Below are 15,216 nucleotides of genomic sequence, written 5' to 3' on the forward strand. Positions count from 1 at the left end.
ACAGATGCATTCTAGGACTCCTTATGGAAAATGTGACACTGGGTCAGACTGTAATTGTTCATCCTGTTGAGTTGGTATCTCTGACAGTGGGAAGTAGTTTCCCTCTAAGCTGTAATTGGAAGGTAAATGCACTGAAAGTCCAAGGTCCTGAGTATGATAAAGTCCAGCTTTGTAGCAAAATAGTGACGTGAAAATAGACAAAGATCAGAGGTCAAGATCACACAGATGGAAAGTCGTAGAGTTGCCATTGGAATGAGAATCTTTCTGACTCAGGAATCCAGGCCCTTAAACACTATCCGATTAACACATGCTGTAAGTTAAATTTAATTCCTATGACTTTTGGGGGACATAGTTTTCTGATTTAATTTTATCTCACTAGTAATAATGTCATAGTTTCTATTTTGTTTCTATATTCCACCAAGAAACAGCTACAGAAAAAATAAATCTGAGCATTTGATTCAGAGCACATCCATAAAACCTTGGTCTTGCTTTAGATACAGGTATCTTACATTTCTCATGTCTTCTGTATAGCCATCATTTTGAGACATTTTCCAGTTTCAATTTTCTCTTCATCATTTCAACTACGGATGATCCTGTATCATATGTATATAATAAAACTGACATTGCTGATTTTACTATTTATCTAAATCTCATTTTGAAGTATTTCTGAACCTAGTAAAAAATTGCTCACATAAAGACATTTTAAAAATGTCTTCTAAAAAGTTAATAAATTATTCATTCTTCCTGTAATAGATACAAAAAAGACATGTTTCAACTTTGGAAAAATGGGATATTTGCAAATTTTATTCATTCTTTCATTCCGCAACTGTTTACTGAGCACCATTCCCCATGCAAGACACTGCAGATATAAAGCTAGATATGGACCTTTCCTCCATGGATCTTTCATTACTGAAGGGGAAAAGGACATCACACAACTCAGTAAACATAAGTTTTAACTGTGGTTAGTCTAAACACAGAGCAGGTCTATGGTACTGCAAGTGTATATATCACAGGTGCTCAACTCAGCCTGAGAGGTCGTTCCTTCTCCTTCCTTCCATCATTGAGCCACATAATTTAATTTTAACCCCGTAGCTGAAGTGATCCCTTTAAAACAGAAATCAAATCATGCCACTTTTATGCTCATTCAATGGCTATTTCATTCAAAATAAAAGCAAAACCTTGCCGTGGCTTACCATCCCTTTGTGATAGCCCTTTTGTGATCTTTTAGGCCCCTTTCACTAACATTGTCTTTGCTACTTCTCCTAAACTCACCTGGCCTCACTAGCCTCCTGCTGACACTCTTGGATTGCTCCCACCCAGGGCCTTTGCAGTCATCTGGAATATTATCACCCAGATATCCACATTGCTCTTAACCTTCAAGTCTTAGCTCCAATGACAACTTCTGAGTGAAGTCGGCCCTAATTATTCTAAACTGAACTCCTAGCAGACCCATGCCCCCTTGCTTTATATCCTTCTATAGATTTACCATATTGTATAATTTATGTGGTTATTAAATTTATTGTATATCTTTTACTGCTAGATATAACTTTCAGAAGACTGTTCTATCTCCAGTGCTTAGTACAATTAGCATATATTAGGTATTTAACAATTATTTGTTGAATAATAAATGAGTGGCTCTTCTAAGGACGTAATGATTGAATTGAGGTTTCATGGTAAAAGTGAACAATTCAACATTTTAAAGGGAATAGTCAGAATCCACAATAAACAAGGTTGTGTAAAAGGCCATTAATTTACTTTATCTGAAGTTAATAACAAAAGTGTTCATGAAATGTAATTTATTCTCCTCTTGTATTTGTTAGAAAAAAAAAATCAAGCATAAGATGAGAGATGCCACAGATTACTTCTCAATATTCTTACTTTGTTGTCTCCTGCCTTAGCCATGCTACTCTGAAATGTTAATAAGACTTTAGAATTCTTTCTGTTTATCCATTTGCTACACACCACATTTTCTTGTCTTTCATGCAGAAAAAAAGGTGGAAAGGAGCTCTTCTTAGGTAAAGAAGCACAGATACAAATTGAACAATTATGCAAGCAACATTACATGAAATATGTTTCAATAAAAATATCAAACTGGTGGGACTAATCTCATTATCAACAGCTATACGGTTAACTAATACTGACATGAAAGAGCTTTACTTCATGTTTAATTGATTTAATGCTGAATCAGATCACCCAAAGTCTCATAGCTAAACTCTTGCAGTGTGAGAGATTCAGTTCATCATGCATCACAAATTTCAGGATAAGGAAAATGCGTGCATGCGAACACAGACATGTACACACAGAGTCAAAGTCCACAAGCAGTAATAAAATGGCCTACCTAATGCCACCCTTGCAGCTGAAGCATCGTAATTAATCCAGAAGGAGACCCAGGAGAGGATGGTAATCAGGATGGAAGGCATATATGTTTGCAGGATAAAGTAGCCAATGTTTCTCTTAAGCTTAAAGCTGAGGGATAACCTGGGATAGGAACCTAGAAAAGCAATTTTAGAACATCATCATTATCAATCAATATTTATAGGATACTTTTCTTTAACGGTCCATAAACAGTACATTGTCTCTCAATTCAGATTTAGCTCTTGGTAAAGGACACTTTCTTCTGCAAAAGTAGTCTGAGAGCCCTGAGTTTCTAATTACCAGGAGTTTACTTAGTGTGGAAAGCATCCCGTACTCACCAGTAATTAAAAGAATTCCAGCTCTTCCCTACTCAGCCTCATAGAGTGAATCAAACATAGTCCTCCTCTGTAATTGTTAGGACAATTTGAGACAGTCCTTTTTTTCACTCTTTCAATTGTTCCTTAGTAAGTTCATCCTTTAAGTTAGTCTTACATGAGAGTGAGGCTGCATGTTCTGGTCATAGTAACAGAAAACTCTTCTCAAGCCACAGAAAGTTTAAGTCTGTGATCAGTGGTGATGTTTCAGGGAATGTGGGTTTTTGTAGGTTTTCATGTATATGCATTCTTTTCTAAGAGTTTCATTGCTTCCATTGGAGTTCTAAAAGTACACCTGACCCACCAGAAGGTGGAGAATCATTGCTTTTGAGCAATATTTGTGGGAGATAAAACTAAAGAATCAGCTTCCTAAATCTGGGTCCTTTGATTGTGATGACCTGGGGAACAACCCTTTAATAAAACAAGATAACTAACAGAGCACAGTCTTAGACTATAGGAAGTTCACATGATAAGTAGCCAGGGAGAGGATATTCTCACTGTTTGGAAGAAAGCCTTGTTTAGTTTTGGGAGGGCTAGGCTAAGTGTCTGAATATGATAGTAAGAATATTCTAAGTAGGAACTCATTTTCATAGATTTTTTAGGAATTCAGCAGACCTCAAACTTAGTAAAAGTTTCTGTTTGTTGTTGTTGTTTTAAAGTTAAAGGCAACTTTGTATTTTTATTAAGTCACACAGTTTTTGCCTGAAGTGGTTTGCAGGCACAAAAAGTATCTGACTTCTTAGCAGAAGAGCCATTACAGTGTTAGTTATTTCTGTGCCTGTGGGGTTTATTTCAATAAGAAAAATATAAAGAAGGATACCCCTGTGGGTTTAATATTTTTACCTAAATGAGTGTCTACCAAATAATTACTTGCCTCAGCTTTATTGCTACAAAAATGCAAAAATTTTGCTGATGAAATCAAGTATGACCATCTAAAATCTCCATACTGGAAGGATAAAGATGGCAAAGGCCTCGGGATAATCTTAATACCTGAAACAGCTTTTTGTTCACAAAGGAGGTAAAACTGTGTAAAGAAATTCTTATCCTTTGAAGAAAATATGAATTCCTCCCATTGTCTTTGGGGAATTTCACATGATCAGACTTGAATGAACCGCAACTTGGCTCTCCCAGTGATTCAAGGGATTATGATCAATTCTGTGGGAAGCATAATGTTATAATGTTGGGGAAGAGCTCTGAGTCAGGTCTTCCTCTTTCTCTTCCTGTATTCTTTCTAAAAATTAGTTGCTTCTCTAGCAAATGAGATACACTGAGATGATCCTCTCAGCTCTGCTGGGGTGGCTTCTGGAAAGTAATAGTATGGGTCCCTAGTGGAGCGAAACGCTTCATGGGAAACTGAGGGTTTTCAGTGGATTTGTCTTCTAAAGTCATTGTGCTTCCCTGGGACATAACTCTAATATAAGTGAACACGTTTAACATAATATGGTGAAGATTATTTTCCTTTAACACTTTTCCATGATACAAACCTGTGGAAAAAACAACCTTCTTGGTGATAAGTTTGTAATCTACAATAGAGAACTGTGGAAGTTCAATTTTCGTTACTCCTGTTACTGCATTATCATCGCCACGCCAGTAAAATTCAATGTCATCAGTTGTGTATCCATCTGTGAAAGGAAATATACACACACACACACAAATACAGAAAACAAAACAAAACAAAAAAACAGACAAAACAGAAAAAAAAACCTGTTTAGAAGATGAACTATATAAATAATATAAAGATACAGCTAAAGGCTGTTATGTGTTTGGTATCATACAAAACATTTCAAGTCTATTACTGTATTTTATCCTCATGATGATCTCATTAGGGTAGTATAATTAGGCCTATACTAGACTTACAAAAGCTTAGAGAAATTAACAGTATAGACTCTCTTGCAACTAGGAAGTGGTATAGTTGGGACTTAAACTCAGGTTTATCTGATTATGAATCCCATTCTATCAAACATTATCACATTATCATATAACATCATCACAAAACCCTAGTTTTACTTTATGAGAAGATAAAATAAGAGAACAATAATTTAAACTATTAGTATAATGCTAAATATTAACAAATTCTCCCCCAATATAAAGCATATGAATTACAATACATTTGAATTTCAAGCCAAAAGTGATTACGAAGAATCATCTGTTCAATATTCATGTAGCTGATTTTCAAATTTGACTTTGTAACATATTTAGTTTCAAAGAAAATCTTCCTCAGAAAAGTTCAAAACAACATTAACTTCAATTGCTTTGAGGAGTAGATATAAATGCATAGTGTACATTGGACATGCACAGTGCATTTTGGAGGCATGCTTCCATTCATTCCACAACTATTTATTAAACACCTACTATGCATATCAGGACACTGTTGCTGGGGATGAGATTCTGTATAACAAAGACATATTCTCTGTTATTAATGATACTCTCAATTCACAGGGTGGAGTACAATCTTAAGAAATGAGCACACATATAATCCTAGCTAGTAAGCAAACATATAAGAGCAATGAATAAGCACATATTAGATTGTAAACAGTGCTATACAGGGATGTATCCAGTGAATATTAATAATATCTTATAAATTCATCTACCCTCCAAAAAAAACCCCAAATAAAAAGCATATACCACATTTCATGTGAAGAGATATCACATTTATCTTTTCAAAGAACTTTGCATCTGGGTAGTTGATTTTTACAAGTCTGGGAGACAGGCAAGATGGATATTGCTCTGCCATTTCCAAAAACAACCCAACAAATTTAAAAGACTGCTTAAATTCTTTGCCTTTTGACATGTGACTAGTCAGTGTGACAGGGATGACAAGAATACCAATCCTTGACTCTTAGCCCCAGATGATTGTCAACAAACTACCTCTCTTTCCTCCAAAGAGAGGCAGTTCAATCTTTAAAATAAGGTAGAAAAAAATGTTTTTTTTTTCCCCAAAGAACTAGGATACCTTCAATTGGAGAATCTACATCAAACAGCACAGCTCAAGCTGTATGGTTTAGCTTTTTTTTTTTTTTTTTTTATTATACTTTAAGTTCTAGGGTACATGTGCATAACGTGCAGGTTTGTTACATATGTATACTTGTGCAATGTTGGTGTGCTGCACCCATCAACTCGTTAGCACCCATCAATTCATCATTTATATCAGGTATAACTCCCCAATGCAATCCCTCCCCCCTCCCCCCTCCCCATGATAAGCCCAGTGTGTGATGTTCCCCTTCCCGAGTCCAAGTGATCTCATTGTTCAGTTCCCACCTATGAGTGAGAACATGCGGTGTTTGGTTTTCTCTTCTTGTGATAGTTTGCTAAGAATGATGGTTTCCAGCTGCATCCATGTCCCTACAAAGGACGCAAACTCATCCTTTTTTATGGCTGCATAGTATTCCATGGTGTATATGTGCCACATTTTCTTAATCCAGTCTGTCACACATGGACATTTGGGTTGATTCCAAGTCTTTGCTATTGTGAATAGTGCCGCAACAAACATACGTGTGCATGTGTCTTTGTAGTAGAATAATTTATAATCCTTTGGGTATATACCCAGTAGTGGGATGGCTGGGTCATATGGTACATCTAGTTCTAGATCCTTGAGGAATCGCCATACTGTTTTCCATAATGGTTGAACTAGTTTACAATCCCACCAACAGTGTAAAAGTGTTCCTATTTCTCCACATCCTCTCCAACACTTGTTGTTTCCTGATTTTTTAATGATGGCCATTCTAACTGGTGTGAGATGGTATCTCATTGTGGTTTTGATTTGCATTTCTCTGATGGCGAGTGATGATGAGCATTTTTTCATGTGTCTGTTGGCTGTATGAATGTCTTCTTTTGAGAAATGTCTGTTCATATCCTTTGCCCACTTTTTGATGGGGTTGTTTGTTTTTTTCTTGTATATTTGTTTGAGTTCTTTGTAGATTCTGGATATTAGCCCTTTGTCAGATGAGTAGATTGCAAAAATTTTCTCCCATTCTGTAGGTTGCCTGTTCACTCTGATGGTAGTTTCTTTTGCTGTGCAAAATCTCCTTAAGCTGATAAGCAACTTCAGCAAAGTCTCAGGATACAAAATTAATGTGCAAAAATCACAAGCATTCTTATACACCAGTAACAGACAAGCAGAGAGCCAAATCAGGAATGAACTTCCATTCACAATTGCTTCAAAGAGAATAAAATACCTAGGAATCCAACTTACAAGGGATGTAAAGGACCTCTTCAAGGAGAACTACAAACCACTGCTCAGTGAAATCAAAGAGGACACTAACAAATGGAAGAACATACCATGCTCATGGATAGGAAGAATCAATATCGTGAAAATGGCCATACTGCCCAAGGTTATCTATAGATTCAATGCCATCCCCATCAAGCTACCAAAGAGTTTCTTCACAGAATTGGAAAAAACTGCTTTAAAGTTCATATGGAACCAAAAAAGAGCCCGCATTGCCAAGACAATCCTAAGTGAAAAGGACAAAGCTGGAGGCGTCACGCTACCTGACTTCAAACTATACTACAAGGCTACAGTAACCAAAACAGCATGGTACTGGTACCAAAACAGAGCTATAGACCAATGGAACAGAACAGAGTCCTCAGAAATAATACCACACATCTACAGCCGTCTGATCTTTGATAAACCTGAGAGAAACAAGAAATGGGGAAAGGATTCCCTATTTAATAAATGGTGCTGGGAAAATTGGCTAGCCATAAGTAGAAAGCTGAAACTGGATCCTTTCCTTACTCCTTATACGAAGATTAATTCAAGATGGATTAGAGACTTAAATGTTAGACCTAATACCATAAAAACCCTAGAAGAAAATCTAGGTAGTACCATTCAGGACATAGGCATGGGCAAGGACTTCATGTCTAAAACACCAAAAGCAACGGCAGCAAAAGCCAAAATTGACAAATGGTTTAGCTTTTCTAGAAATCTGCAGTTCCCTTTTTTCATAAGAGTAGCCACTTTATCTGATGCAGAACTACAGTTTTTTGGAAGAGTTATAGAGCATTTGAAATTCTAATACCACAACTGAAGGCCTCTGGATATAGTTAACGTTTTTCAAAAGGCTTCTTTACTTGCAAATACCACAAACTATATTAAAATCAAAATTGTAGAGTTTTAATTGATTATACACCAGCAATATTTTATTAGTATGATCTAACAAAGAGTCATTTGCTTTGGTAGAAAGTCTTTTTTATGTAACTTTCATGTAAAAGTAAATGTCAGGGCCGGGCACAGTGACTCATGCCTGTAATCCCAGCACTTTGTGAGGCCAGCGTAGTAGGATCACTTGAGGCCAGGAGTTCAAACCATCCTGGGCAACATAGTGAGACCCTGTTTCTATGAAAAAATGATAAAAAATTGGCCAGGCATAGTAGTACATGTCTGTAGTCCTACCTACTGGGGAGACTGAGGTGGGAGGATTAAGTTCAGGCATTTGAGGTTGCGGTGAGCTATGATGGCACCACTGCACTCTGGCCTGGGTGACAGAGTGAGACTCTGTCTCTAAAAATATGTATAAATAAATACATAAAAGTAAATTTCAGACTCATGATTTCAACATACATTCCAGGTATTAAGTGAGTTGAACAGTAGGCAAATTCTCAGAAAAGAGCCCCTCACTTCCCTCTAAAATTCTCTACCCAATCCTGAGAAGTGAGATGCCTATCCCATAGGACAACTGTACTTTTCCTATGATTTCAAGTTTCCTAATGTGGTGACAAAATGCTCAGTCTGAGGCTCCATGTCAAATGTAATCCAATTTCTTATCAGTTCTTTATCCATACCTCTCAGTTATGAAATAGTTCAGAGACAATGACAATCCTACCTTTGATAAACCAGTTTAAAATAACAAAAGGACTACAGCTCCTAAAATCAAGCCAAGTACTCAGAAATGCACTGTAAATTTTTTAATTATATAAACATGAAAAAAGGTTTTTATGAAAAAAGATGGTAATCATGTCCCATGAAGTTACTCCTAACCAAGATTCTCCTTGATTTTCCAGGATAATAACTGGCAGCATGTTGCAAAGTAGCAACTGCCATTTATTGCGTTAGTTGGTGGTATATGCTAGGCACTTTGTTAACTAGACACCATCCCTTTCTACAGAGAGCTAAGGCCTCTACTTCAAGGACACTGGGTTTAAGATGCCCAAGAAACCAGCAGAGATTCTTATTTAGCTAATCAGGAATTGGCTTGGGTATCTGATTTTCTTTTTGATAAGCATTCCAGATAATTCCATTGTAGATGACACATAAAAACACTGAGAACCACTTGTCTAGCAAATGAAAAAGATAATGATAGCAATTAAAATAAATGCAGTTATTGAGTGCTGTTATTCATTTTACCAGGAAGTCTATTAAGCACTTCACTTTCATTATCTCATTTAATCTTCACAACAATCATTTTATAGGTGAACAGTATTTATATACATTATTTGAAATAATGAGCCCTGATCCTGCAAGTTAGTTACTTTTGTCGTTAACTCATCGTTGAGAAAACTGAGATTCAGAGAGATTAAGGACCTTGCTAAAAATCACACATTTGGCAAGTGACAGAGTAAGGACTTGACGCCATATCTATGTGACTGACCTCAAGGAAAGCATTTTTTCCACTGCATTCCCTGCCCCACCAATAGGCCATAAAAAATACATGCTATGTTCAAGAAATGTCCATTTTTGTACAAACAAATGCAGTCATCTTCCAAAGAAGAGAAAAGAAAAATGAAACTCTCAGTATTTCTTACATAAAGAACTAGGTCTAAACTAACAGAGTATATGTAGTCCTCTAGGTTTCTTTCCTCCTAATCTTCCTCAGTATTTACCTTCTTTTATCCATTGCTATAAATATTATAACAGAAACTTATCTGTAGGTAGAGGAATGCGAATGTTTATAGCATTTAAACCAGGTTATATAAGAGACACTGCTTAGTTTTCCAACAGCAGAAACATTATTAAGAACTGCAAACTTTTGGTAAAATGACAGTGTTTGCTAGGCAATACCTTGTGTGGAGTAGGCACTCAGTAAACATTATTAAATTCATAAAGCAATTATTTAATGCACACGTGAATTTGAGTTTCTGTTGCTTTATGTAAATGCTTTCTCTAGATGTTTACATATTGTAGAGGATCATGTATTGCATTTTTATTTCTGCCTCTTGCTCTTAGTATAGTGCCGGCACACAGTTGGCACTAAATAAACATTTTCTGAGTGAGTAAAGAAACACCTAATAAAGAGAATTCTTAAGAATAATTCAAGGTTCTTCCTTATATATCTCTCCCTATGCATTAGTTCTTCCTAAGTTACTGCACATCTCTTTGTCTTCTGTTTCCTAACCTGTAAATTGTGACACCTAATATAATAATAATAGCCACTTCACAGAGCTGTCAGGCAGAAAAAAACAGAAAAAGATGTAAAATGCTTAGAACAGCACCAGCAGATAATAACGAATATTTCAGTTGATAGTTATTCAAATTAGAATTATTAAAAATGAATGCAAAACATATTTCGTGTCCTATTTTGTGGTTATTAAATGAATACACATAATTTGCACAATGGAAAACATAGCTGTTCAACCACACTTATAGAACCCTCCAACGTTTTGGAAATTGCTAATAAAAAGTTTCAAAGTTATTTTGATGCTTTGGGCTTTGGAATCTGACACAATAAACAGCACACTGTATTTACTTCTGGCTACTGCTAGTCTTAGAAAATCCAATCCTCTTGACTTCATTTTAGGCTAACCGAGAATAGAAGATTGCAAATGGAAAGCAAATGTTGCTATTGCATCATTGGTTTCTGAAGATGAAAGAGCAATGAGCTCCATGACAGTTCCAAGATGGTCAAGTTAAAAGACAACTCGATATACTTCATAGGATTCGTTTAAAGCAGACCTCGTTTTCTTCTTTTCTTTGGATATTCTCTGGAGGAATATTTAGCAGTCTCTTAAAGTGATTAAAAACTAAAAGAAAACATGTGCAAATATACCTGATCTGACTTTTAGAGGTTTCATAATAATGATGAGTTAAAAAAAAAATTGATTTCTTTAAAAAGATATCAGAAGGAAATGCACTGAAGTACTTCATTAATGTACTGCAAATTAAACTCATCATTTATATTTTATTAATGGGATTCCAGAAACTGAGTCATTAAATAAGTTTGTATTATCATCAAAAACAAGACACATAATAATTCAGAAGGCCTATAAATAAAGTAAAATACAAATTCACTGGCATTCACCTGAAGAAATTAAAGTTATATGAAATGTTACAAGCCTCTGATCAGGAAGGAAAAATATAAAAATCTATAAAATATATATATATATGATATGAATGATAGATACGTTCTCTTTCAAACATTGATGAAAAATATGTATTACATGGGATCTAAGAAATAGAAATACCATTTTAAAGCATTTACATAATAACTAAATATGATCTCACAATTGTGACATTACCTGATCATATAACATAGCATTTTAAAAAGGTTTTTCTCTCTTTACTGTCAATCTACATATCTATTTTGTTATCTACTAAGTCAATATTTCATTTTAGAATTGTTTTACTGTGCAAAAAATATAAACCTGTGCCAAGATATTAAACAGCAGGAACCAATGAGAACATTTAGAAGAGGTGAATTAATGCCACTATTTATTTTTTCTAGTGGGAAATTAAGGTGACTTATTGTTCTCTCATTACTTATTTAAACTTTGTTTCTCATTTGGATTGGTAAATATTCTAGGATTGTATCCAGTATAGCAATTGTCACATAGCAGTTGTTTTAATCTGTTAATTTTGTCATCATAACCAATTGGCAATCAATGAGAACTATGGGTCAATGTTATTGTGATAGTTCACACTAATCATGGTGGTTTCAATCTTTTAAGAACCATCTTAAAAGGTGCATAAATTTAATGTGTACATCACAGCATTTTATGTGTACATCACAGCACTTTTTGAATAAAATACTTCATCATAAAATAATTTAGCACATACCCTCCAATTGTATCTAAAATGTTTTATAGTTACTATTATTAGTCTGTAAATAACTATTAGTAAAACTTGATTTCCATTCTCAGAAACACTAACCTGTAATGTGCTTCATGGAAAAGGGTTACACAATCAATATATTTGGGAGTAACTACCCAATTTGGCTCCCTATTATAAAGTCATGAAACATCTAAAACAGTAGTTCAGGAAAACCTGCAATAAGTAATCTGCTTAATTTTACTTACTCCTGGAATATCTCAAATTTATTTAACCATATACATTTTTTAGCATATGAAAATACCCTCCCTGGTATAATCATTCCATAAAATATTGGACTGCAATTATTCACACATTTTAGGGAAGTTATACACAGTGCTCTTTATTTGTGTCCCCTCGAAAGCCAGGTAAGCACTGGAGAAGATCCACAGTCCCTCAGAGACAGATTCTGATTTTCAGTGAGTTAACCATTTTTCCCTCCAAAAATGTTTCCAGGAGAGAAAAAAGTGGCCATAACATAGAGATAGAATTATCTTTTTATGGAGCAAGAGAGAGAAATATTTCCGGGAAGCAGCATGATTGAATGTTCAGCCAGAAGGCAAGCATTCTTCTCATGACTAGCTTGAGTGACCTTAATTAGAAGTCTGTCAGTCCACCATCAGAATGAAATCCACTCCATGCAAAGGCCTGTGTGCTCTGCAAAAGTACAGGACTGAGCACAGTCAATGCCAATTAGAGTCACTGGGATATTTCGAGAGGCAGAGACAGACACACACTTGTCAGCCAGAACTCTTTCAACTCAATATCGAAAGTGTTCCAAAGACACTCTGAGTGATTGCTCTGACTCCTTAATTGCATCTTATTCTTCACTCTGCTCTTTAGATGAACTGCTAGACACACATTTTTTGCTGTCAAATCATTTCTAGACCTCAAGTAGCTCAAAGTAATCGGCATAGGGTAGGTCAGGCTTGATTATCTAGTGGCGTCTTAGTAAGGACACCATCAAGTAAGTCATGGCCCAGCATTCAACCTTCATCAAAGATGACCTATTTTTTTTGTGTGAGTACAATTTTTTAAATTCAAATCTTATGATGTAGGAGAATAGGAAATCATTAATAAGCAAGTAAAATATCAGATTGTGGGCTTTAAAGACCATATCTCCATTCAGATTCTAATGCAAAACTGTGTATTTGTTGTCTTTGTATGGAGCAGGGTGATCTGTTAGCTGTTTCTACAAATTTGGCTCCATAATGTGTTTCTTACATTTTCTTACTTATGTTTAGAGAGACTAAGCAAATTAATCTACTGACCCAGGTAAAAGAAACCAGTTATTAATAATAAACAAAATAGCCACAACAATGATAATATATAGCAGCTACCAACTATAGAGCCCTATGTACCAGGCACTGCCTTAAGCTCTTTATAACGTTCCATCTCTACAGAGAACTGAAGTGTTATCGTTATCAGGATTCTTCCCCTTCATCTAACCTTGATTTATCCATATGCATGAACTCTAAGTCCTAAAGTAACGTTGACAAGTCAGAAAACCGTTGGCATAAAGAGTAGGCCAATGCTTCTTAAGCTCATGTGCACAGAAATCACTTGAAAATCTTGTGAAAATGCAGATTCTGATTTAATAGGTGAAACCCCAGATAGAGAAATTCTAATAAACTCCCAGGTGATGCTGATGCTATTTGTCCATGGACCATCCTTAGGGTAGCAGGAGATTGGGAGATTTTTCCTGAGTGTAAGTCATTTGCCATGTGGTAAGTGTCAGGCAAGAAAAATCTTGGATCTAGCCATATCCAAAGAAGAAAAAGGTTTTTTTCTGAACAAAAGTTTTCATAAGCTCCAACATTAAAATATTTTTTCCTAGTTCGATCTCCTTTACAAGGAATAGGAGGAGACGTTGCTGATGCTGTCTCTATTCAGGGGCATGGTTTCCTTAAATAGTCTATGACCTACACTCATCAATAGCAGAAAATACAGAGATGGGGCTAGGTCCAAAATTTTTCTGCAAATTTGTATTCACGCCAATTTTATTTAAATATTTTGCCTCATTAGGCTAAGAATACTATACTCTGGCATTGGATTTCTGCATCTTTTATTCATATCCTTCAATAGACTTGTCAGCAACCTTTTAGGGTTTCTGCCTTTCTCCAATATTTATACTACATATGCTGCTACTATTTTTTTTTTTTTTTAAGTTGATGGGAAACAACAGATGCTGGCGAGGCTGCAGAGAAACAGGAATGCTTTTACACTGTTGGTGGGAGTGTAAATTGGATCAACCATTGTGGGAGACTGTGTGGTTATTCTTCAAGGATCTAGAAACAGAAATACCATTTGATCCAGCAATCCCATTACCGGGTATACACCCAAAGGATTATCAATCACTCTACTGTAAAGACACATGCACGCATATGCTTATTGAAGCACTGTGCACAATAGCAAAGACTTGGAACCAATCCAAATGCCCATCAATGGATAGACCGGATAAGGAAAATGTGGCACATATACACCATGGAATACTATGCAGCCATAAAAAAGATGAGTTCATGTTCTTTGCAGGGACATATATGAAGCTGGAAACCATCATTCTGAGCAAACTAACACAGGAACAGAAAACCAAACACCACATGTTCTCACTCATAAGTGGGAGTTGAACGATGAGAACACATGGACACAGAGAGGGGAACATCACACACAGGGGCCTGTTGGGGGATTGGGGGCTAGGAGAGGGATAGCATTAGGAGAAATACCTAATGTAGATGATGGGTTGATGGGTGCAGCAAACCACCATGGCATGTGTATACCTATGTAACAAACCTGCATTTTCTGCACATGTATCACAGAACGTAAAATATAATTAAAAGAAAGAAAAAAAAATTGATCAGTATACTTTATGTTTGTGCACTTTGTATCTTACAGCTCAATAAAAATTTTAAAAGATGAAAAAGATGTTTATGATAAATTTCTATGCTTTAAAAACTAAAACAGAATAAAAAAACAAAAAACAAAAACAAAAACATAGAAAACTCCTTGTTGGATATCCCAGTTGGGGAAGTGAGAATTTCCCACTTCAATTCAACTTCAATGCAAATTCTTCAGGCATCCAAAACTCCATCACTGTAGCTTCTACCTGCAGCCTCATTTTCTATTATTCTTATTCTTTTTCCAAATCTCTCATCTTTTGCTCATACTCTTCAGCAATCCTCAGAAATCCTTTGACCTCAAGGTACTGGTTCAAGTTATTTCAGTTACTTAAAATATTTTCCCCTTTCACATCAATTGTCTGCACCCTTTAAAGACACATTTCAACTTCCAACTTTCCCAAGGCACTATCTTGTTTTCCTTAAGTTGCAATTGTTCTATCTTTACTCCTCTGATATTTCCACAGCACTCTAGTGGAATTTCTATGAGTGTGGTTCTCACAGGCAGTTTTGCATTAGAGGATTTGTGGATGTTTGTTGGATGGTCTTCCCCCTCTAGACTATCTTTCAAGAAGGT

At 35.7% G+C, this 15,216-nt stretch overlaps 1 protein-coding gene across 3 annotated transcripts in view; it reads right to left on the minus strand.

The window, feature by feature from the left end:
* GABRB2 (gamma-aminobutyric acid (GABA) A receptor, beta 2) overlaps positions 1 to 15,216 on the minus strand; it is a 273,205-nt gene that overhangs the window by 44,594 nt on the left and 213,395 nt on the right. For all 3 annotated transcript variants that reach the window (XM_011947716.1, XM_011947713.1, XM_011947714.1), the window contains exons 7-8: positions 4,214 to 4,351; positions 2,339 to 2,491 (exon numbers count right to left, since the gene is read on the minus strand). In XM_011947716.1, the coding sequence (XP_011803106.1) occupies positions 2,339 to 2,491; positions 4,214 to 4,351 (291 nt within the window). The remainder of the gene's footprint in view (positions 1 to 2,338; positions 2,492 to 4,213; positions 4,352 to 15,216) is intronic.

The sequence above is a fragment of the Colobus angolensis genome, unplaced genomic scaffold, assembly GCF_000951035.1.
Source record: "Colobus angolensis palliatus isolate OR3802 unplaced genomic scaffold, Cang.pa_1.0 Scaffold27, whole genome shotgun sequence".
Taxonomy (NCBI): domain Eukaryota; kingdom Metazoa; phylum Chordata; class Mammalia; order Primates; family Cercopithecidae; genus Colobus; species Colobus angolensis.